This window comes from Plectropomus leopardus, chromosome 10 (assembly GCF_026936395.1).
Source record: "Plectropomus leopardus strain MGB_pleo_1.0 chromosome 10, ASM2693639v1, whole genome shotgun sequence".
Classification (NCBI taxonomy): Eukaryota; Metazoa; Chordata; class Actinopteri; order Perciformes; family Serranidae; genus Plectropomus; species Plectropomus leopardus.
This window is the reverse complement of record NC_142185.1, coordinates 4553867-4578878: the sequence shown is the minus strand read 5'-3', so window position 1 is coordinate 4578878 and position 25012 is coordinate 4553867. Positions and strand designations below refer to the sequence as shown.

General features: G+C 37.2%; 1 protein-coding gene and 1 non-coding gene across 21 annotated transcripts in view; one reads left to right on the top strand and one right to left on the bottom strand.

The window, feature by feature from the left end:
• Positions 1–25012, top strand: part of clasp1a (cytoplasmic linker associated protein 1a) — a 117096-nt gene that overhangs the window by 20740 nt on the left and 71344 nt on the right. For all 20 annotated transcript variants that reach the window (XM_088082876.1, XM_088082869.1, XM_088082867.1 and 17 more), the window contains exons 3-8: positions 15696–15774; positions 17191–17294; positions 18567–18658; positions 19983–20058; positions 21009–21106; positions 23966–24036. In XM_088082876.1, the coding sequence (XP_087939002.1) occupies positions 15696–15774; positions 17191–17294; positions 18567–18658; positions 19983–20058; positions 21009–21106; positions 23966–24036 (520 nt within the window). The remainder of the gene's footprint in view (positions 1–15695; positions 15775–17190; positions 17295–18566; positions 18659–19982; positions 20059–21008; positions 21107–23965; positions 24037–25012) is intronic.
• On the bottom strand, positions 15175–15301 carry LOC121949649 (U4atac minor spliceosomal RNA). Its single transcript, XR_006106272.1, has one exon. It is a non-coding gene; the product is annotated as a U4atac minor spliceosomal RNA (small nuclear RNA).

Genomic DNA, 25012 nt, shown 5'->3' with positions numbered 1-25012 from the left:
AGCGATGAAGATGACAGTAAACTCTAAAAGCAACAGTGACTAGTCCAGCTTCGTGAACCTCTGTTTTAAAGCCATGTTCTATCCCAATAAGCCACTTGTGAGCAACTGTCTTTTTTTAACCCTTTCAAACCTGAGCACAATGGCTTGATTTCAAGAAATGGCCCCCCAAAAAAAGCTGGCAAATAATTGACCTTAAGAAAGTGTTTTTTTTTTCTACAACTTGATTTTAAATATATAATCATAAGAATTATGAATATATTTTTCTAGATATTTCATTATCTCCCCACAGCTAACTGACAGGTAACTTTTCTGTCACCCTTTGTCTTTTCCCTGTGCGGCCCTCATTCTCCTCTTCATCATCATCTGATCTGTTAAAAGTGCACCATCTGAGTTATGAAAATATACTGTGCCCTCTTCTCCTCTGTCACTGATGTGTCCCTCCAGCTGTTTTCATTCCACACTCAAATGTGGTGGTCCTTCTGCCCCATTTTCTTTACTGATTGTTTTGTCAAACAACTAATAGCTTTTGATGGATGCAAAAAAAGGCAGAAAATCAAGCCTGTGCGCAAGACATAAATGATGGATGAAAGTTTCAGAGTCAGTGTGCAAACGTGATTGACATAACATGAGCTTATATTTATTTTTAGACATGCAACAATTTCTGACAAAAAAAACCTCATTGTGCAAAGGCCTTTACAAAAACAAATAGTATTAAGCTTATTTTTAATGCAGCTGATCAGTGGTCTGAACATGGCCCTAGTGTTACCATTCTCCTGCTCCTCAGTGACTCAGGCATGGGTTGTCCACTTGTCAGATAATGCTAAAAAAAAACAAAACGCCTCCTCTCGCATAACTGAGTAAGGAAAGTTGCATATTTGTGCATCAGTCAGTAAAGTTTGCGTGAGTGACACTGACATGATGCTGCATCCTGCTGCTCATGTGCTCCATCTCTGGGTATAGTCCCAGGATTTTACTTTTGAAATTTTCAGGAGTATTTTGGCCCCAGGCAGTTCTCCTTTGATGTGCTCTTGTCCATGTCATTTTCCATGTCAGCCTACTGGAGCCTCAAACAGCCGTATCATGTTATCAGTTTGGCCATTTGTTCTGCCGAGTCAGCAGAGCCCAGGAAGGAAGCCATTTAGCGGATTGTACAGCTAATGTGCTCCATCATGGTTCAAAAGTGAGCATTGTGGAAGAGTGCTGTGTCATGGTAAAAAGAGTGTGTTGTACAAAACAGAAATGTCCTGCTTGTCTTCATATTACTGTGCTGTGATACTCAGCATGTAGCTCATAGTCTCAGGGAGGGCAGTTAGGGCCATGTCACACAGAAGTGCAGTGTCTCACACACACACACACACACACACACACACACACACACACACACACACACATACACAGAGAAACGACAGTGTTGCCAAGACACAGCTTTTGTTAAAATTGCAATACTCACATTAAAATGACAAAGTAATGTATGCATTATAAAAGAAAAAACACGAGAAATGATTTTCTGTCATTTTTAATTATGATGCCATTATGCTAATTAAGGTTGCTCTGTGTTATGCTTCTGTGAAATGTATCTTGACGCAGCCCAAAATCACATGTGGGGACTGGAATCGCTATGCATGTCAACTAAATAAATGGTAATTTGAATATTTTAATCCCAAATTGCACCTATCACAATTAAACAACACAGGTCTGTTGTTTGAGCTAGATCATCTCATACCTATACTGATACTTTGATTTGGTGATAAGTAGATAATAAAAGAGTAATTGATTGTTAATATGAACACGTGTGTTATTGATATATGTGCTCCTGTTTGATGCACCACTGCTTGTACACACAAGAAAAAGTGGTAGAAAAGGATAAGTTGGACAGTTCTGACCCTCTTTTATGTGAGACGCTCATGTTTAAAGGGATAGTTCACGCCCAAATCATTCATACATATTTTTCCTCTTACTTGTAGTGCTGTTTGTCAATCTAGATTGTTTTGGTGTGAGGTGTCAAGTGTTAGAGATATCAGCTGTAGACATGTCTGCCTTCTGTCCAGTATAAAGGAACTAGATGGCACTCGACTTGTGCTCGTATGGTGTGTTTCCACCAACAGGTTGGTATGGTTCAGTTCAGTTCGGTCAGCATTTTCATTTGGGGCCCCATCGTGAAAAGTTGTGGATGGTACCTTTAGTACCTGTGGAACCATTTCCATTTTTGGCCACCTGTCTGCTTTGGGTACCGAGTACACTGATCCAGTTCTAAAAGGTGGAGCTAGAAACGCTGCAGTCTGCTGATTGGTCAGTAGAGAATCGACACTCACTGCTCAGGGCTGAGCTGTGGCTGCTTTAACCACTGTTCATACTGAGACAAGTTTTCATGAATTAGTAAAGTATAACTACATAATGAAAGCATGTATGCAGCATCTGTAGACTGAGGAAAAAACCCTATTTCATTCACTGGGCTGACTGCCGGCAACTTTTAAGCTGGAATCTAATCCTCACTCTGAGGAAAAAAAGTGTCTGACTGCTGGAGCTCCGTTAGGTGTGATTGGGCAGAATAAACCCCTGCTTTTGCCTGACAAGGACTCAATGCACAAACCTGCTATTAAAAAATCGTGGTGACCTGTCGCGTGGCTGTAATACTGTAGTTATTTGCTCTTTTTCCTTATGAAGGTTTCTTTTAATTGTTCTGGTATCTGTGGCTTACCACAGTAATGTGACTGAGCATGGATGCTATCAACATGATACTTTACTTCAGCTCATTGAAATGTGATCACACCTACAGCGACTCCCCAGCACAAATAGTTCGTCATTTACTTCCTTCTCATATCACAAGCACTCTTTAACATCATGTGAATACATCAGATGATAAAAATACGACAAAACTGCAGGACAGAATTAAAGCGACCTTTGATTAGCGCAGTGATTAGCCAAACAGCCAGAATACAAAGGGACATGAATGTCTGTTCCCCATGCATTTTGGCTCTAACGTGACTTCTAACCAAATTTTCAATGTCATGGTTTCTAAAATGTCATCGCAGAGTGTCCTCTTCACAGAGAAGAGTATTTCCCTCCAGCGCTGCCCGAGGTGTTCCCCTGGAAACTGTCCACATGACTGCTGCAAGTTGCCACACTGCTGTCACAACACTGGCTCAAAATAAGGACGGTCTTTGTTCACGATTAGTTTGGATTTGTTTCTCCAGCCTCGTGTAGTTGTTTTGGCTCCCTGTGAGTTCTGCTCTGCAGTGTTACCTACAGTACATGGTGATTAACTAAAGTGCAAAAGCTTAAACATTCAAGAGATGCTCCGTAACTCCAAATAAACTCCAAATAAATAACATACATAAACATCTCTGTAACCTGAACAAACCACCACCCTCCACTCATGTGTTGTTGTGTGTGAGCAGTCTCACCCCGACATCCTGACTCAGCTGTCTCTCTGCCTACATGTCCAGTTGTTTTCAGTAGCCGCGCTAGTTTTGCTGCCACTTTCGTTAGACTGCTGTCTGCCTGCAGAGTGATGTCCTCCTCGATCCTGTCTGGCAGGTGTCATGGCAATATATGTCTGCCACCGTCAGACGCTAACGTTGTGTTGGAGGCTTGAATATTGCAATTCAGTCCAAAAAGGCTACAAACAGCAGACAAAATTCAGCTCAGGTACTTCAGTTTCACAGAGCTTCCTGGAACCAGCTGCAAAATGTTTATTCTGGTATCCTTGCAACGTCCTTGTAGCACTGCTGTCATGTTTGACTATTATATCAGTATGACTTTAAAGGACACAGATAAAGCTTTTAATGTGTGTGTACGTACAAGGGTTTGTTTATGTGTGTGAAAGAAAGTGACAGGGAAATGCATGTGGTAAACAGTAGTCACATTGTCCTCAGTGGTCCTCCTCTCAGCCCCTGTTAGTTTGTGTGTATGTGTTTCTTAAAACACACAGGTCACTGTAACATATTCAAACTTGTATTTAACAAACTTATATCACTATCAGTGTGGTTTTCTCCGACTTTGTGCTGCTGTTTTTAGTTTTCTGCCCGTAACAAATGGAACTCATGAGCACCTCAGCTCACGTCACAGCCCATCCCGTGGTTGCCGTCTGATAGGCCACATCTTTACCTCTAGGACACACACACAGTTGGCTGCTAAGAGACTGTCTCAAAATAAGCGACACTAAAATCAGACTTTGTTGAAATGGCATTAGGACCAGAACACTTTTTTCTGTTAAAGTCAAAAGTGGGTGTTCCTGCGTTGCAAAACACATCTCCTTTCTTGTTTACATGTTTCAATGTATTTTTAAAAATTTCTTCATTTCAATCATTTTAGAATAGAATATGACTTCTCAATATTGTTTGCTTAATGGTATATAATTCAGGATTTTTCATAAAAAAAAACAATGTGTAGACTCATTCAAGAGTAATAGTAAAGTAGTCCTCATCACTTATGCCCCACTACAAGTGTGTGATATTGTATTTATCTGTAGAAAGACATATTGGTTGGTAATATCAGTTATTATTAAGGATTATTAAGCTAAATTAGCTCCTTTTTTAAATGTTTGAGGACATTTGGGGTTCAACAAGTTAAGGCCTGCGGGCCAAATCTGGTTGTTTTTTGCAATTCACAATGAAAATAATTTAACACTGGGGATTGTTTTTGTACTTTTAATATACATAAGGTGCCAGAGTGCATTAAACAGCATCCAAATAGAGCTTCAGTGAAGGATCCCCTGCTGGACCCAACTGAGGTCCAAAGCCCCCAATTCCTTAAAATTCTGCAAACATGCTAAAATCCTAGAAACGTCCCAAAATCCTCGTAACAACCTAACATCCTAGAAATGTCTTAAAGTCCTAGAAACATGTATGGAGTTGCTGTAACTGGCCCTTGGCCCCTTTTTATTTGTAAAAGTAGCTCCAAAGCAGGAGTATCCCTGCCTTAGTGACAATAACCACTCAAAGTGAGAAATATTTGGGGCTAAAGATGATTATATTTGGTGTAAGTGAAGCAGGCGGAGCATTTAGGGGGCATAGACCCCCATGCCTAGAAGCTGCCTAAAATAGCACTCACATGTAACACACAAATGTGCCACCATGTTTTCTTCATCTGAACTGATCATATGTTTTTTTCACAGAGTGACAGTGTAGGTCTCCCTTCAGAAATATTTACAGTAGTGACTGAGAGTGAAGGATGTCTGAATTTGTCTACCTCTCCATTTCTCTCTCCGAGTCTGTTGAACAGCAATTTGCTGAGGTGCCAGTATAACACAAAGTGCCAGTCTGCACGTCTTCTAGACACCTTTTCTCTGCTTCAAAGTATAATGTATGATCATTCTGTCCATATACAGTACTCAGCATACAGAGATGTGAAGTGTGTATCTTCAGTGCCAGAGTATACACAATAAAAATAGATGGAATAACAAAACAGCCACAAAGAGAGTTTATATGAGGATAATCAATTCAGTGTGCATTTCGACAATCACTCAAAATCAGCTTTAAGAGGTGTATGTTGACTCTAATATTTTAGCTCACTTTCCACTCCGGCACTAATTCTGCACCTTTTCCCCTCTCCTAGCCTATCCTCTGTCATCTCACTTCCTCTTGTCTACTCTCTCTATCTCATCCTCCATAAAACAGCTTTGTGCCATAGCTCAATTGTTTGTTTACTACTGTTATCAGATGGAGCTAATGATAGTGCTGTGATTGTGCTTTGTGTGTGTGTTGAAGTGTGCGTACCCAAATGCGTGCACATGTTCTTCTCTTGGAGTCATTATGCAGACTGAGCGACATTCCCCACAGCTGTGTTGTGTTCAGGCATCAGGGGAGACCGAAGGCTCTGTGCGTGTGCATGATGTCAGGGTTTGGGGTTTAAATATGTCAGCCTGTGAGTCATATTCACTTGAGCGGTCTTGCCCACAAGAGCCAGAAAAACACTTTTGTGTGACTATTGAATTTTTTTTTTAAATCCATTATTCACTATTTAGTACGTACATATAACCAATTACAAAGTCAACAAAGCAATGATATGGGATTGAATATCAGATAAAAGTAAGAAAGCAACAACAACAGTTGGCATAAAGATACTTTAAAAAAAAGAAGAAATAAAAAAGAAAAGAAAAACAGACAAAAGACAAACGAACAAATAAACATGGTGTTGATTTCTTGGGTTTAGTTACATTTCATGTAAAAGTTTGCAGGATGAGTTAAGTTTGGTGTTATTAATTCTTTCTACCCCCTATTTTTAAAAACCCTTTATCTCCTTTCCTTTCCTTTCCTTTTATTATTGAATAATACCACTAGTAATGTATAATTTGTGAAAGGTCAGACCTCAGAAGACCTAGTTGAAATTCATGGATTTCAAATTAAAGGAGGAACCTGAATACATGGAATGCACATGCAGGGCAGAAGGATCAGTGAATGCTTTGATGAGCCTGAAAATGATGGCAGTCATGTGCTGAGGCCTTCACAGTCACCAGATTTCAACACACGTCTCTAACCGTTAACCTCTAACCCTAAGAGGGGAAGGGCCGAGCTCTTGAAGGACTCTCCCCTTTCTTGTTTTTTTGCATGTGATTTTATCTATCAGTGATCTTATTTGAGTTTTTAAAGCACTTTTTGTTACCTTCAGAGAGCACTTACATTTTACAAATATTTATTCATGCTTTTAGAACGTACCTTGTCTGTTTCTTGATTTATGGTCGTCATAAAAAGCTCTTATTTTTATTTTGGAGGTGCAGTGTTTGTGCATATATGTGTGCCCCTTTCCCCACATGGCGATGGTCGACTCGGCAGATTAATTTTATTATATTATTTATGCTATGCAAATTTTAAAAAAAACTCTCAACAGTACACACCCAACTGCACTTTGTTTAAAAGCGGAAGACACAAGAGAACCCCTTATTTTTTATTTATTTATTTTTTATTTTATGACACTTTTTATCCAATTTTTTTAATAATTTGATTCACTTTAATCTTATTTTTAGTGTACAATCCAGCTGCCTCCACCTGTATCTCAGGCCTCTTGTGCTCACCGTGAAGCCGACTCACATTATACTTTTTATCTCTGCCCACTGTCATCCCCCTGTTTTTATTATTCTTGTTTTATTTTATTTATTTTTAATTTTTAAATGTTTTTAATTGTATTCCTTCCCCTTCTTTTAATTATTATTAATTTTATTATTTTTGAATCCTTCCTTTTTTCCCCAGTAACATTTTAGTTGGATTTTATATAAATTTCTTAATAAATTGTTTAATAAATCCATTGAAAAGACCAACAAATGTAATGGAACAATGAGCTCTTAAAAAGTGAATAACTTTTTAACCCGTGTGCCTGTGCCCTCGGAGCACTCTTCTAGAATGCTGCGGTTTTATCTTTGCCTAACCCTAAACCCCACCCCCTTATTTACTCCTACCACACATGAGCTCTCCAGTTTAACACTGTGTGTATATTGTGATGAATGTTTGCATCATTTACTTTTGACAAAAGTAGACAAGAGTAGCTTGACAATAATCACTGAAGACAAATGGCTGTAGTTGCTGGCAGATTGATTAGCTGCAGCTAGTTATTAGTACTATTTCGCTTGAACTCAGCCAGGGAGCTCGAGTCAGTCAGAGAGACACAGAGCTAGAGAGAGAGAGAGCGGTGTATTAGTATCAGTAGCAGTATGTCTGGAGGAGGATGCTCTCATTTGAGTGTTTTCACTGCAGGAAGTCAAGCATGAAGTGCCGTCTCTGGATGAAGTGAACTGGAACAGACTGATGTGTCTGTGTGTGTATTTGTGTGCGACTTCTTTATGCATGCTATATTCATCTCTGTGTGTGCTCTGTTTTAGCGCTGTGGGGCGTTTTCCATAATGAGCGTTTACTCTACATTCCATTGTGTCGTTGCCACCATGCCTGGAGCTCTGCTGAGTCACTGTGTGGTCACTGCTGGCTAATCACACCTCGGGAATATGATAACACTACTGCTGCAGTCTCTAAATGCTGGCAGAGCATCAGCATTACCCAACCCCTTTCCATGAGGAAGTGACAAAGTCACCAGACATCTACAGTATGTTGGCTTGAGCTGAAGCATGCCACGACTCTTTCTTGTGCATTATCAGCCAATCCTTGAGCAAGTTATTAACTGCAAATAATTGTGCAGCTGCTGGATGAGCAACAGGAGATGTCTGTGGGTAACTGTGAGAAAGGAGCCACAGTAAATGTGTGCATGATTATGCCTCTGCACCGGTCTCCGTCCATTCAGTCAGCCCCTTCGTTAACGGGTAATCTCAAGAATGCTTTTAGGGAATTTCTTACATTTAGCCCTAACATGCACTTGGACTTAAGGATGGTCATAGGTCAAAGGACAAGGTCTCTATGATCTTCCCTGTCTCATTTTTGTGAACGCAATATCTCAAAAAAATTGCTTTATTTTGTTCTAATTTGACAAAGGCTGTCATTTAGATGCAAGGGTGCAACTGATTCGATTAGGGCTGCACCTAACGATTATTTTTTTATCGATTAATCTAGCGATTATTGTTTGATTAATCGATTAATCTATCGTTTTTTTTATCTAACTATTATTTTTTATTACACGATTAATATAAAAACGAATTTACGGAAAATAACATTTTAAAACTTGTCATTTATATTTCAATATTGTATTAAATCATCAATCATGACAGAGTTTACACTGCAGGGCATTATTCCCCAACAAAGAATAGCCCAGTCTTAACTGGTAATCCGAGTTTTACAGTCTGATGTAAAATGTCTCCAAAATAAAACTAATGCAAGAGCTTGTTCCACTCAAGTAAAAGGAATGAAGTGCAATCTACATTTAGCAATACAACAGCAAAATAAAAAAAATAGTATGAAATTCAAGTCACTTTTGGGAGGAGTAACAAAACAGTTACAGTAACTAACCTCAAATCTAAAAGTCCAACAAAACATCTTACAGTAAAATTAGTGCAATTTGAATAACACTTTAACTTGCTGTATGTTCATATTTATAAACACATATTCCATTCATTTATGAAGTTATACAAGCTCCTGCACAGCAACAACCCCATCTTGTAAATGTTTCAAATTAAAATGCATTGTATGAGCAACTGATGGCATTCGGTCCACAGAGACACAGTCAGAAGGCTTTTGTTTTGAAAGGGAAGCGTCGAAGTTAAAGTAAAACAGCTGTCTTTGTGTTTCTTCATCTCTGTGACAGAGAGAGACTTTTAAACTGCAGTAAAATATTGTACAGAGTCAATATAATCATCAAAACACCATGTTCTCTGTCTATTCCTGCTGACAAACGCATGCTCCATGCGTATAAAAATGGCGAGTCACCGTTTCTCTAGATGTGCTGCAGCTGACATGCAGCTGAGATGCTCCTGACAAGTGCTGCTCAGGCAGGCAGTGTGCATGCTCTCATTTGATAACATGGGTGCTGAAACAAAAAAGAACACGCTCATGCACTATGTGAAAATGGCGTGACGCGTTGACGCACGTTACGTGAATCGAATCGATTATGTCGACGCGTTGCCCCAGCCCAAGATTTGATTTAGGTGGCCATAGTTCAAAGGACAAGGTCCCTGTGACCTTGTCTGTCTTATTCTTGTGACCACAGCATCTCAAGAAAATCTTGCGGGATTATTTAAAATTTGGCACAAACTCTCACTTTGACTCAAGGATGTACTGATTAGATTTTAGTGGTCAAGGTCACTATCTGATTCTTGTAAACACATTATCTCATGAACACCATGAGGGAATTTCTTCAAATTTGGCACAAATATTCACTTGGACTCAAGGATGAGCTGATTGGATTGTGGTGGTCATAGGTCAAAGGTTAAGGTCTCTGTGACCTCATCTGTCTCATTCTTGTGAACGCCATATCTCAATATTTCCTTGAGGGAATCTCTTCAAATTTGGCACGTCTGAGTGGATTCAGGGATGAGCTGATTAGATCTTAGTGGTTAAAGGTCAAGATCATGGTGACCTTGCATTCATCTCATTGTTATTAAAGCAATATCTCAAGAATGTCTTAAGGGATTTCTTGAAATTTGGCACAAACATTCAGTTGGACTGAAGGATGAGCTGATTCGATTGTGGTGGTCAAAGGTCAAGGTCATGCTGACCTTGCCTTTGTGTCATTTTTTGTGAACGCAATATCTCAAGAACAGCTTGAGTACCTATTTCTAGTTTTTTATACCTTCAAAGAAATGTGAACTAAGATGATTATTGGTCAGATTATTATTGATGAATGATGTCAGTATGCTGTAACTCTGTCTGGAGTCCATTTGAAACTGTATTGACATAAAGCAGCAACTGTCACTGTTCTGGTCTGTAATCTGCTGCACAAATTAGCTTTGTAGCTCATCTGCAAACATAGGCACATGTCTCATCTTGTGCGGCGGGGCTTAGTGAACAAGCTGTCAACAAACATTCACTAGGAAAAAGTACACTTCTTTAGTCAGTCTGAAGATTGGATAGTGAAAAGCAGAAGCGCCTTAAACTGCGTAAAAAACGCACCTGCAGATGTCAGCATCTGTCAGATTAGATGCTGAAGCATTTCTGTAATACTACTGCCTACTAAAAGCAGGCGTGTGAGTTACAGTAAAAGTCAGCTACAGTGTAATTTTCAGCTGGACTTGAAAATAGATCCGGTCCAGACTGAGCCCTTACTTTATGGAAATGCCTGAGACATCAAAATCCAGTTAGTATTATGTAGCTGCTGCAGTAGGAGGCAGGGAGGGAGGGCCAGGTATGCTGCATAATCATAAAGCACCCTGCAATAAACTACGGCCGTCTGTGTTCATGTGTCATCAACTCATTTTGGCTGAGGTGTGTCAGACAGTTTGAGTTGTTCTGCGTGCTTTTATATTTCCTCCTTTTAAATATCTAAAGTGTTTTGTTTTCTCAAAGTTTATTTGGGTAATGGAGACTATTTGAGATGGGTAATTAGATGGTTTTGTGTGTGTGTATCCACTCCAAAAGGACAGCATACCCAGCTGTTCCTTTGATTTAGAGGAGATCACTGCAAAGATGACAACATGTTTCTGCACTTGTCTCTGCCTTTTGCTTCGTATGCATTCATGTGTGTGTGTAAAATGTGTGTACTGCTCTGTGTGTGTGTGTCGTGTTTCCACTGGTAATGAGATGACAGGCTGGGTAGTGAGCGAAGAGACGAGAGAGAAATCCTTGATTTAATTTAAAGGCTCCTCCACATCAGAGGCAGATGGAGGAACAGGCCGTGGTTTGCTGGGTTTTCCGGCAGTTTTCCGGATGAACAAACACGTGCGTTTCATGAGCTGGGATTGATGTAAGTGAGTTAGTATGGTCACAGGTTGATTTCTGACATCCAACAATTCCTGTCTGGAATAAGCATTCCATCTGTCTTGTCTGTTAATCACTGTCACAATCGCTGTGTTTACAGGCACAAAATATTCTTTTTTTTGCTCTTATTCCAAAAAAGTCAACATTCCTACTAAGCTGTTTACATGACGTAACGAAAATGAATATACCACTGATACTCTGCTTTACATGCAGCTGTGTATACTCCGATAAATGTGCAGCAAAGTATTGTTTACATCACGTAAACATATAGAAAAGTGGAACATCTTGAGCCACTTGTCATTTTGTTCTTTCCATCATTTTATTTTTTTTCAAAGTTTTCCTTTCACTACCTTCTTGAAAAGGTTGGTGTTGTAGTATTTGTGTATATCCAAAAACCTGTTGATATTAGGGTTGCAAACTGTAAGCACTTAATTGGTAAAATTAATGATCAGTTAATTGTTATTAAAAAATAACATGTAAACTTGTTTCAAACAATACCAAATGTGTTTTTTCCTCAGTCAACGCTCACAGCAACATATTGCATATACTTTGACAGCAATGCAGAGCCTATTAATCGATCAATTAAATTTCACATTTTCAATTAAATTCTCATCAACCGATCAATTGATCATCGATTAATTGTTACCATTCCTAGTTTATATTCAAGTCTTTTAAAATGTGTTAAGTAGGTGTGCCTTTTCTTCTGACCAGAAGTGTTGGCTTTTCTTTTGCATGCATCTCTAACTCCAGCCTTGCAAACTGTTGCCGAGTTGGTTTGTGTGCAAAGCATCCATGACACAAACAGAGTTCACTGTAAATAGGCAGTAAGTCAGTAAGTAAGCAGTAAGTAAGTGGCCACATATTGTGGTAAAAACCCCATTTGAGGTGCATATTAGGAACTATACATGCCCATATAATACTATTAAAACCTGAATAATACCAGCATATTCCAAATGTCTTTATTGGAAAATGCTACATTTAAAGTATGGCCTAATTCGGGAAGTCCAAGCAGAATATGCTACTTACGTGCCCTGAATCTTATTGGGAATAATGTCATATTCAAAATATCTTTTCAATGGAAACCCACATGGAGGCACCAATACTGAAGTTGTGATGAGGTAAAGTGCCAACAGAAAGCATGAAAATGGAGTTTAGAAAAGTATGTCTGTGCCCAACTAAGATAAAAAGTGATTCTCACACATCCCACATTCACAGAAAAACTGCCCAGCTATATATATACATAAAGCACTCACTGTATAACTAAAAACTGAAAGGCAAGAGATAACCTGCCTGAGCTTTTCTGTGAATTCGTCTGAACATGATAAAAGAGACTAAAGCGTGTGTGTTTTTCAGCTGTGATTGCAGTCTGGGATTTTGTGGTATTCTGCCTTACCAAGATTTTCACTATTCAAAACCATCCGAACCATGTGGTCAGTGAAACATGGTTATACCTCATGGTGTGATTGTGATCTTTGTCAGTATTTACATATTTGTCTCGCTTGTCAGTCTGCCAAGCAAGCAAGCTTTTTAGTCCTTTATAGTACTGCTCTGTACTGTTTAGTACTATACTAATTATTTATTGTGCAGTGTCAAATACTCACATTCACACCGCTCTGCACACAGAATGCTCCTTTAAAATCAAGCTATATACATTAATATGACTTTCCACTTTCATTGACTTTATTTTTTAAACCAACATCAGTCCTAATCATACATATAAAATCTTCATTAATTTTCAGAATGTATCCCTTTAAATGCCAGCTTTTTGTCATCAATATACTACATGCAAAGTAGATTTTTTTTGATAATCACAGTCAGGCATATGTCAGCATCCTTGATTGTGACAGTACACATATAGCATGTTATCTCCATATGCCAAATATTGTTAAAAAAGGACGTCATCAGGTGGAAAATACTGAAAATGACAAATTCCAAGGCAAAAGCCCAGAATTACACCCAGAAATAATACAATGCACGTTTTATGCTTTGATGGCTGTGGGATCAAAAATGCCAGTTTAAATGGGTTTCAGTGGAGCATTTTTGCACTAAACAGAATGGATGTAACAATTTAGTTTCCACCTTGTAATTTAGACTTATTGTAGGAGCTGAGCTGAAAATTAAACCAAAATACACAATCTTTCTAAAATTCATACCACATGCATGAACACAGCCAAAATGAAAAGTGTGTAAAATGCACCAATCAGTCCCTGAGGGTTAAGTATCTGCTCAAACAGTCATGATCTCAGCTGCAGCAAAGACGTACTGACCATCAGAGGAGTAGAAATGAGATCTGAGTGTGTCTGTTGGAGGATTTGGGAAGGGATGATGTCTCTTGGTGAGATTTGGGTCTAGAGCTTTGAAGGGGGGTGGCGTGTTTGTGTGTGTGTTAGTATTTTGGGGGGTCTGGATGTAGATGACAGCAAAAAAACAAAAAAAAAAAATAGAGTTAGCCATCTGTCTGCAAAGAGGAGGAGCCAGTCTATCCTCGTCTGCACTGGACCGGACTGCGCTGTTATTTTATGCGTCTCTTGTGTTGGACTCGCGCTCAAAACAGGGTGCAGTTGTTGCCATGGTCCCTTTGTGACTCAGCCTCTCGAGTTCAGAAACGGAACAAGAAAAAAAAAACGTTTACCTCCTACTAGCACGACCTCCCGCATGGAAGCTACCCCGAACCTAGATGTGAGGTTGTTGTTTCAATCGCAGAAGTAGAGTTTCTGTGGAGGTTTAGCCCATTGTTCAAGCGTGCTGATCCCTCTCAGAGCGCTCAGTGACTCTTTGTTTGGGCCCTGTCGTCACTCTAATTACTGTAATTCCCTCCAGTTGGAGAACAAAGGGACTGATCAGAGGATTAGGCCTGCAGACACCAGGCCTGCAGCCTGCTGGGACTACCTGTTCTTCCAGTGGGAGAAAGATTTGCAAAAGCAGGAAAGCACAGTATTTCTTAGCATAAAAAGCAAATGAGTAGATAACAATAGATTAACCCTTTTGAAACATGGAGCAGCATCACTTTTCTTGTGCTGCTCTCAGGTGCCTTTCACATGTATGTGAACCTTTAAGCCCTCTGAAGAAACCTTTGGAAACCTTCAAAGCAAATCGGTGTGATTTCTTTCAAAAATGTGGTAAAAGACAGTGTTCAACTTGATAAGAAATGAGAAGAAATTTGAGGTTTAGAAAATTATTATTATTTTTTAAAGCAAGGGGAAAGTGTCTTGGGAAGAACTACATTTATAATGATGATATATTTAAAATTATCATTATTATTTTGCACTTTTAGATATAGTTTTCAGGTAGTTTTTGTACTTGAAAAACAACAAATTTCTTGGTTAATTTTGGGTAAGTTTTCTTTCAGATACTCAATAATTTAATATATATAAACAACCTTTTTGTTTTTTGTTACTACATTTACATTTATCATAATTCTATATTAAAATATGTTACTAAATTATTTTATTTTTAAAGCATGTTTTTCATTTCTTTTTCTTTCTTTCTTTGTCTGTCTTCTTCTTTCATCTTTCATTTTAAAACTAATTTTCAGGTAATTTTCTAGTACTTTTTACTTTCTTTTTTCAGGTCATTTCTTCTTTCATTTTCAGTGCCTTCTTTCCTTTTGAAATGAATCAAGCCAATTTGCTCAGGTTTGAAAGAGTTAGAGCAGAAAGTCAATGTCAATGAACACCTGGCTGTCGTACTGGAAATGTGCTTTTATGTCATCAGAGGTAGAAAAATAATTGCTTACACGTTAAAAAAAAACGTTTCTTAGGCATGCCAGCGATAGTTTGCACTGTCATCGTTCCTTGTTATGCCTGTGTACTCGCCACCAGATGGCAGCATAGCTAAAGTATCCATTTCATGCTGGTAAGAAGGAGTGTTCTTTTACCAATAATTTGTTTCCAAAAATTGCACCATTTCCTGAACAGAAGTCCAGGTGATGCTTTAGTGTTGTTATGGTGTCAGCAGGGCTACTCTCACTAGTCGTTCATTGAGTAGCTCACTCACCCCAAGACAAGGAAAGATGTTGAATAGGAGCGTGTAGATATATATGAGTGTTTGCATAGGATGTGTAGAGTCATGGTGCACAACTCAAACTGAACATTTTGTGATATTTGACTCCCAAATGTGTTATCATGTGATGTTGTGAAGGTTGCAGGAGACAACTGTCATCCAGAAACACAGCGGAGGCTTATATATCAACATGCTGTGTTTACCCATAATCCTTTGCAGCAGCAACTGTCCAATACAACCTTCAAACTGGGCTTTTTCATGCATGTAGCTATGAGTTTTTCATCCATTTGTGATTCTTAACATCATGAAGTGAATATGAAGAGATGAATGTAATTTGTTTTGATGAAATGAGTTTTAAAAATTGCATATCGATTTATTTCTGTATTTTTGTTTTGTGTCCACCAGGTGGCTCTGCTCGGCCTGGACCTCTTATCTGCCTTAGTGACGAGGTTACAGGAGCGCTTCAGGGCCCATGTGGGAACAGGTGAGACTCATTAATTGTCATTGTATCATATCATTTTCTTTATGTAGACAAAAGCTTACAGAGCCTTCATATTTCTTTGGCCTCAAAGATTCAGCCTTTAAAACAAAAGAATTAAAAGAAAAATGTGGAATTTTCAGGTTGCTTTCTGCTAAGTTATTTTTTCTTTTTAGCAAATACACCATTTTATATTTCCTTGGTAGTTAATAAGAATAAATTACTTTACCGTACCAGTTTTAGACAGAGCAGTTGGAAAATCCTTGTGTCCTACGTGAACCTTTTTAAATGTCAACCTGTTTGTTACTATGACTTTTAACCCTTTGAAACCTGAGTAAGTTGGCTTGTTTGCTCACAAAAACCTGAAAATTACCTAAGAATAGCACAAAAGAGAAAATAAAATGTTAAAAACAGGAAATGATCTTAAAAAAGTGATAAAATAGAAGAATAAATATAAATACAAATAACAATAATATTAACATAAATAACAGTATAAATAAAAATAGCAATAATAATATATTTAACCAATTTTAAATATATGATTATAAATATACATTTGTTGATATTTTCCCAAGTTATTTGAATCTTTTTAGGATTGTCTCTCCTTTTTAGCTCATTTATCAGGTCATTCTCTCATCACCTTTCACATTTTTTTTTTTTTTTTAGCAATTTGCGGGACATTTCAAGCCGAGTTGCTAATTGCTTTTTTTTGAGAGAGAGATAACACCAGTTTGCTCAGGTTTCAAAAGTTCAAATGCTTGTGAAAGGCATTTAATACATCTTGTTGATCCAGGTTTCAAAGGGTTAATCATTGTAATTCGACTTATTATTTTATATAAATTATTTTATTTTTTAACATTCTTACTGGTCTCTGTACTTTATATGTTCACTTTTATATTTTCTTTATTATTCATTTCTTTTGATTTTCTAATTTTCTGTCATTTTTGCTGTTGTGCTGAGTCTTTATGAAGCACTTTGAGCAGCATCCCTTTTATAAAAAGAATCTATAAATACAAGTCTTATTATTACTGTTATTGTTGTTGTTAATGTTGTCGTTAACAACAACAATGTTATTATTATTATTGTTATTATTATTATTAGTAATAGTATTCGTGGTAGCAGTTCAAGTCAGAATCCTTATCCTATTCTGACTGTTTTTTTGTGTGAGATGTCTGAAAGTTTGTCTAGCCAAAGGACAAAACCAGAAAAAATGTTAATTCATAAATGTAGACTTAAAAAACATATTTAAGAAATGTAAGTGAAATTATTATTTTTTTAAAGCAAGAAACATGTTGATAACACAAAGCCTTTGACACAACACAAAATACACACAATATATACAATACATCTATATTAATTCCTGTCCTGCAGTGATGTTCTGGCAGTGTGATTAGCTGTCTCCCTCTGTCCTCTGTCCCTCAGTTCTGCCCAGCCTTATCGATCGATTGGGAGATTCTAAAGACCAAGTACGAGAACAAGACCAAACAGTGCTGCTAAAGATCATGGAGCAAGCTGCCAGCCCGCAGGTACCAACACACAGACACACACACCACACACACACAGACACACACACGAACACACACACGAACACACACACACACACACACACACACACACGGTTCTGAAAGAGGTCCTTTTTTCCATGAGTCTGGGATTTTAGCACACAGCCTGAATTAATTCCAGTGATGATTAATGTACATCTGCTGCCAGTTCTTTTTCTTTTCTGTGTTGTTGTCCTGAATAATCACGAGTGCTTCATCCAAGCTTGCCTCAGTGAAACTGTAGCTCATTGCTTTTAATTGATTCACTCCCTTGTGTTTAACCTTTGAAACCTGAGCAAATTAGCTTGATTTCTTTTAAAAACCTGGGAAGAAGGCAGTGAGCAATGTAAGAAGAAATGACTCCAAAATTTGCAAGAAATTTTGAAGAATTATTAGAAAACCAGCGGAAAATTTGTTTAACCAAAAAAACCAAAAAAAAAACAAGTGTCTAAAAATGAAAATGATTTAGTAACACAGTTTAAAATATGAAATGATAATAATTGTAGTAGTATAGTATATTATATATTATATTATAGTTTTCCCGGCTTTTTCTTTGTTCTCCTTAACTTTTGAAAAATAATTTTATAAATCTACAAATTTCATTTCTTGATATTTGTGAAACATTAAGTTGCTTATTGCCCCTTTCCCATGTTTTTGAAAAGAAAAAGAAAAAAAAGCACCAATTTCTTCAGATTTTAAAGGTTTTAATATTTGTGAAAGTCTTGTGAAAGCAGCACAAGGAAAGGTTTTAAACATAGACTGTATATAAAGTCAACCCTAAAGGCCCAGCCATACACAGTCAGACTGTGTAAATGATGAGTGATGGACACAGGGATAACAACAGTGTCACATGAAGTTATGTTGACAAGAAAAGGTTAATGTGCTCTTCTGCGCTTTGGTAGAAATATTTGACATGCCATAAAAATGATATTATAAGGCAAAAACCAAATTCTAACTTCCACAAACTTGGGGACTACAGACCCCAAGTCTTTGTTGTTATTTGCTCTTAGTATTGTTGTTTGGTTTATTTATTTTTATGTACAGTCTGTGGTTTCAAGTCACTTTTTAAAGCCATGAATAGCTTTTTAAAGTACGTTTTGTAATTGGTGCCAGGCATAATAACATGATACTGGATGTTTGGCATGCTGTGGTTAGATTGCAGTGTTTACAAACTGTTGTCCATTTCCTGTCCTGTAATGTGCGTTACTGCAGTGATGCGTTACATAGAGCACGCTGTGTTGCTGTGTGTTGTTGCAGTATGTGTGGGACAGAATGCTGGGAGGTTTCAAACATAAGAACAACAGGACCAGAGAAGGAGTGTGCCTTTGCCTCATCGCCACGTTGAGCACGTGAGTCCACTTTCACTGTCTCATTTCACTGCTTACCTGTAGAGAAATACAAAGTTCTTATTGCGTAATCCTTCATGCATTTTCATCTCTCTAGTTATATGTTTTTACAGCATTTTCCCATGTGCATGATATTTATTATAAGAAAAGAAAACTTCATTTATATAGCACCTTTAAAACAGTTGTTTAAAAAGTGCTTTGACAGACAAAACAAAGGCAGGAACTCAGGGAATAATAAAACTAGACATCAACATGAAGCCAAACAGAGAAAGGTGTAGGACAGTCAAAAAGGCCAGAACAAAGTACATATACAAAGGTACACAAGAATACAGCACATCTTTAGAAGTTTTTAGAAAATATAAAAACAAATGCAATAAAAGACAATAAAAAAAGAGGTCATCTAACAAGACCAGATGTTGTCTGCATATGTTTTTGTTTCAATATGTATTTATGAATGGGAGGTGACCTGTCAGGTGATTTGTCACATGACCTGGCATAGTAAGTATCTGAAGGTGTGTGTCTGCATTGTTAACTTGTCTGATGAAGAGCATGTAGCTGGAAACGTCACCTCTGTGGTAACTACATTAAATATTTAAAGGAGCAAAAGCTAGTGTGCAGACCTTCTTTTTTCTTCTCTTTTATTATCTCTTGTCTAGGACCTATTTTTTTTTTATCTGGATGTGCATGCTTTTATGAACTTTATGATAATTTATATTAAATTTCTTTAAAATATAATGGATCCATTCAGGGCTGCATGATGTGCAAAAAATTGCAGTTATTTTGACACATATAGCATTTATTATATAAGTTTTGATTTTAGTGAGACTAGTAATTTTTGCATTTCATTTTCCCTGAAAAATAAATAAATATATATACAATATATATATATATACAATATATATATATATATTGGCTCGGTTTGTCATGACCTTCATGTTGGGTTTTAATTTGTAGGCTGACTGAGGTATCTCTGTAGCAATGCTTCATTTGTATTGCTTTGTTGTGACACATGTTAACTTGATCAAAAAATTGCAGCTCCCGTTACTTGGATATTGCTGTTGGCAATATTGCAGTTTCAGTAATATTTGGATTAAATCTGCAGCTGTTAATGGGTTACAGTTTCTTTAGCTACTCCCCTCGCTGTGAAGTGGAAAACCCCTGATTTGCCTTTACTTTCCCGGCAGTTATTCGATATCTTCTTACATTTCAAAAAAGTGATTTTGCAGCTTGACTGTCTGTTTAGGACCCTGTTCAAACAATAGGTTTTCTTGCGTACCTCCTATCATCTCGACATTGGGCTGATTTATCTAAATTTTTTGTCTTCCAGATATGGAGCTCAAGGCCTGACGCTCAGTAAAATAGTTCCCCACATATGTAACCTCCTCGGGGACCCCACGAGTCAGGTATGAGCAGTCCTGTTTTTTCTCCATAAACTTTGTCACTGTTGAACATTTTGTGATGTCAGGAATCATAATACTTTTGGGAATCAAGACAAAAATGAATTATGGAATAATTAAAAACAATTTTTATAATTATTTAAGACATTTATCAGGTAAAAACGCCAAACAAGCTGCTGGTTACAGCCTCTTTGGATGTGCTCGCTTTCATATTGTTATGAAGTGAAGATCTGATGTTTTACTGCTGATTTAATTCTCAGATGTTCTCACAGATTTCCTGTGCTGCATTCAGATGCCTTTAACTGGCATTTTAACATTTTGTAACATTTTGAGCAACTTCATCTGATTTCTGTCAAAAACATGATAAAAAAGAAAATCAGCAACTAATGTCCCACAAATTTCCAAGAAATGAATAAAAGTTGATAAAAAATGGCTGAAAAATAGCTGAGAGAGAGAGACACAGAAAGAATGATTAGCAATTTTTCAAAAAACGAGGGAAAAATAAAAATCTATATTCAAAATTTAAAAAAAAATATACATTTGAAATTATGTTACAGAATTTTTTTCATCTTTTCAGGTTATTTCATTTTATAAAAAAAGTTTTTTTTTGTTTGTGCTAATTTTCAGGTAGTTTTCTTGTTTGCCTAAATTTTAGTCAGCTTTTTCCAGTTTTTCGTCATTTCTTGTTAGTTTTTTATAACATGTTTTTGAAAAAAATCATCCCTAAGGCTTAAGTAAATCCTGCGTGACTTGTAAGGATGATTTTCTTATTGGTGGATAAGATGAGAGCAGGATTTCCTGTTCAGAAACTAAAGAGGCGGCATGCTACACTTTATACATGTTACCTTCTCTGGTGGCAGCATGAAGTAGTTCAGGAACAAATGAGTTCCGCTAAACGTCCTACATATTGTTATCCTACATAAGTAGTGTGTGATTTCATGTTTTGTGCTCCTCAGGTGCGTGATGGAGCCATGAGCTGCCTGGTGGAGATTTACAGACATGTGGGAGAGCGGGTGAGGATGGATCTCAGCAAAAAAGGCCTGCCACAGTCACGGTACGACTCCCTCCTCCTTCCATGCTTTCTGTTGTTTCTTCCTTTCTGATTTCGCATGCTCTACCCCAGGTGTGTCCAAAGTCTGGCTCAGGGGCCAAATGACCCTCTGCTTTTTGTTCAAAATACACTATATGTCGCCCCACACATTGGTTAATAAAGTCAGATCACTTAACATTTTTTTTTCATCACCCACATATATATATATATATATATATATATATATATATATATATACATATATATATATATATATATATATATATATGAGGTGATGAGAACAAAAGCAGCCAGGCAGCTCCTGTTCATGTGTGTGCCCTCATCATACATAACCTCCAGCGAGCCATCACAGTCCCTCCACAGAAATATGCTCAAGTTTCTCTTTCATCAGATTTTTTGGACATGACTTTGAGTACCTTTGAGGTTATTATGGAGAGGAATCGTCATTGTTTTGGACTGTTGCAATAATAATATACATACATTTGGTACATTAAGGTGCATTTAAGAATGATTTGAGAATCAATGCAATTTTCTTAAAAACAGGAGCTAATTGGCTTTATTTCTTTCAAAAACATGGGAAAAAGGCAATGAGCAACTTGATAAAAAATTATCCAAAAATTATCTAAAAACAAAAAGTAAAAATAGCAGCAAAATTTCCTGAAAATATGAAAAAAGACAAACAAAAAAGTATTACATAAATAAACAAATAAATGACTTTGAAAAAAAAGGTCTTAAAGGTAATAGTAATTTCATAATTCTGTAAAATAATTTAAAATGTATTCAAATGTAGTTTTTTTCTAACTAACTAAGTAACTTTTTTTCTAGCTTTTTTTAAAAATTTTAAAATAATGTTCCAAATCTAACAATTTACTTGCAATTTGCACATTTCTCGTGAAGTTGCTCATTGCCCTTTTTTTCCTTTGTTTTCAAAAGAAAGCTAACCAATTTGCTCAGGGTTCAAAGGTTTAAATACTTGTGAAAGGCATCTGAAGGCAGCCCAAGAAAAGTGATGTCAATCCATGTTTCAAAGGTTTAATAGTTCACACATGTTGATAGCAGTGCTGTAATCTGTCTTCAGGCATGACTCTGCTATTCCAACCTAACAACATAATCCTAGCATGTCACAGAGGCTATGATAAATACAGATCCTAATGTTCTGATTGCATTAAAAAGTCAGCTTTTTTGTTTTGAATTTTTTGCATATGGTAGAGTGTTCCTTATGGCAGCTGTCCTTTAAAATTAGCATAAAAATAAAAAATACCACAATATATCGCCTTGCTGACAGTATTGCAACAAATCCTGTGTTGTGGTTTGCAGATTCTTGCCAATACAGAGCCCTGCAGCAAAGAAGACTTCAGTCTCTCACTGAAAGATCAGACAGTTGTTTGTCTCCTTTGTACTAAATCAATTTATTTTTTTAACCCTTGAAACTTGGATGACGTCATTGTCCTTATGCTTTCAGACACCTTTCACAAGTATTGAAACTTTTGAAAAATTAGTGCGATTTCTTTCAAAAACATGGGAAAAAGACAGTGGGCATCTTAGTAAAAAATGTTCCACAAATTGCAAGAAATATATAAATTTGGAAAATTATTATTATTTTGTTTTAAAGCTAAGGAAATGTGTCAAGAAAAAAAGGAAAAAGCTAGGGAAAACTATTTTTGTGATTACTAGAATAATATTTTTAAAATGATGTTACAGATTTATTCAGGGTCATTTCCTTTTCATTTTCCCATTTTTATTTATTTTACTTTTTATTTTACTAATTTACATACTTTTCTTTTAGAAACAATTTTTTTTTACGGTATGTGCATTTTTTTGTATGTATTGGAATTCAGTGTGAATTTTACATCACTCTAGATCGACATCCTCCTATAAAATGATGAAAACTTTGTCTGTCCTCCCGCCTAAAATTACATGTGGGCATTAAGAATTGTCCGTTTTGTGACATCTTGTTGTTCTTGAGGGCATGCGGGCCATATCAGGGATACGCCCAGTTCACATTGGAGTTTGATATTGGCTTTATTTTAAACGATAATGTGAATAGCTCCATTGAAAATGGGATCTAGAAAAAAAATCTGAATTGGGCGAAGTGCATGATTGATGACATTTTCAAGAAATATGAGCTGGTGTATGTGATCACCTGAGCTCGGCAGCTCCTCAGCCAGTTTCAAAGAGAAGCTCATAAAGAGAAATCTCTTTCACCTTCCATATAATCCAGATGATTCCAGACAACCTCGATTGGGATTATTTATATCCCTGTTAAAACTCATCTTACTTTTTCCCCTGAGCACGAGGTGTCTGATGTGTCACACCCTTCAGAAGGCAGAAGTTACTCTGCCATTTTTCATACCATGTGTTGGATATATTTAATATAAGCTCGTGACAGAACATTGCAGCAGAATTTTTCAGCCACTAAATCAGATTTACAGTCATATGTCTTGTAACCCCTCCTGACCAAGCCCTTTGAACAGGGTGCCAGAATTTCATAGCTCAGATTTAAACAAGCTGTATTTCTTTATTTATATCATGTCAGCCAACATGCAGAGACTGTCTCTGTTAGTGTTTTGTCCTCTTCGTCCTGTTTTACACTGGACAACAGCCTCTCTCTCTCTCTGGCCTAAGTGCCAGTTTGCCATGTGTGTGGCAGTTCTGGACGCCATCTATTTTGGTCCTGGCGGTCCCTGCTGCCACACAGAGCAGAGGGAGAGCTTCTCACCTCGGGAAGTGATGGATGGTGTGGCCCAGTGTCCTTTTCACAGCTGACAATCTGACACTTTCATTTGCAATCTGCTAACACTTTCATTTTGTATACTCTTTACATATTTATCACCACCTGTTTGCGTATTTTTTCTTTTATAGGTTGAATGTAATCTTCAGCAAATTTGATGAAGTCCAAAGATCCGGGAACATGATCTCATCCTCTGGCTCAGGTGAGTGCTCCTCCTGTGTGCCATTATTTAAGCTCACTGTTGCTTATTTTTTATTGTGGTATTCAGGTGGCTATTTGACCGTTCCATATGCGTCAATTTAATACAGTTCAGTTCAGTTCAGTTCACTTCACTTCACTTCACTTCAGTTTAATTCAGTTTCATTTATAAAGCTTATTATCACAAATATCATTTTGTCTCAGAGGTCTTTACAGCATACCACATCCCTCTGGAAAAAAAAGAATTAAATAAACAAAAATAAAAATTATAAAATAGAATAAATAAATTAATTAATGCAGTTTTTTAATCATGTATTACAGTTTATCTCAAGTCATTCAGAAATTGTCTTCAGCTTGCAAAATGTGGAATGTTCTCTTGTTGCTTACCTCATTGTTTTTGTTGCTTTCCTCCCCACTGACACCCAGCACAGTGGGGAATGGAAAAGAGGATGGGCAGATGCACTGTGACATAGTGCTGTTGTAGTCTCAGTGTAATGTGGCATGAACTGAGGACAGTCTGTTGATCTGAAGCAGCTCAGTGGTTGTTTGTTTTGTGGTGCAGGGGAAGAAAATGTAAGAAATGTCTCCCTCTTGAGCTTTTTTATGATGAGTGAAGAAGCAGACTTTTTCATTCAGGCTTTCTTCATTATCACATTGTCACTACGCTGGTTTCCATTACAGATTTGTGCAAAACCAAACCGATATTTTTGAAATATCAATATAACACAATTGTGAGATGACTTTTTTTCAACTGAGCGATGTTCTGTGACTTCTGCTCTGGCGATAATTTTCCAAGAAGCATGGTGACGGATATTCAAAACATTAGCAGCTTTATTTCTATTGCAACCACCGCACCAGCTGTCATTATTTCCAATCCAAGGCGAAGTAGGTGTGTTATGCGAGTAAAAATGGAAAAGCGAGCCCTTTAGAAGTGGGAGCGTATGAGGGATTTCTGCAAAACTTCAGGATGATCCGCTTTG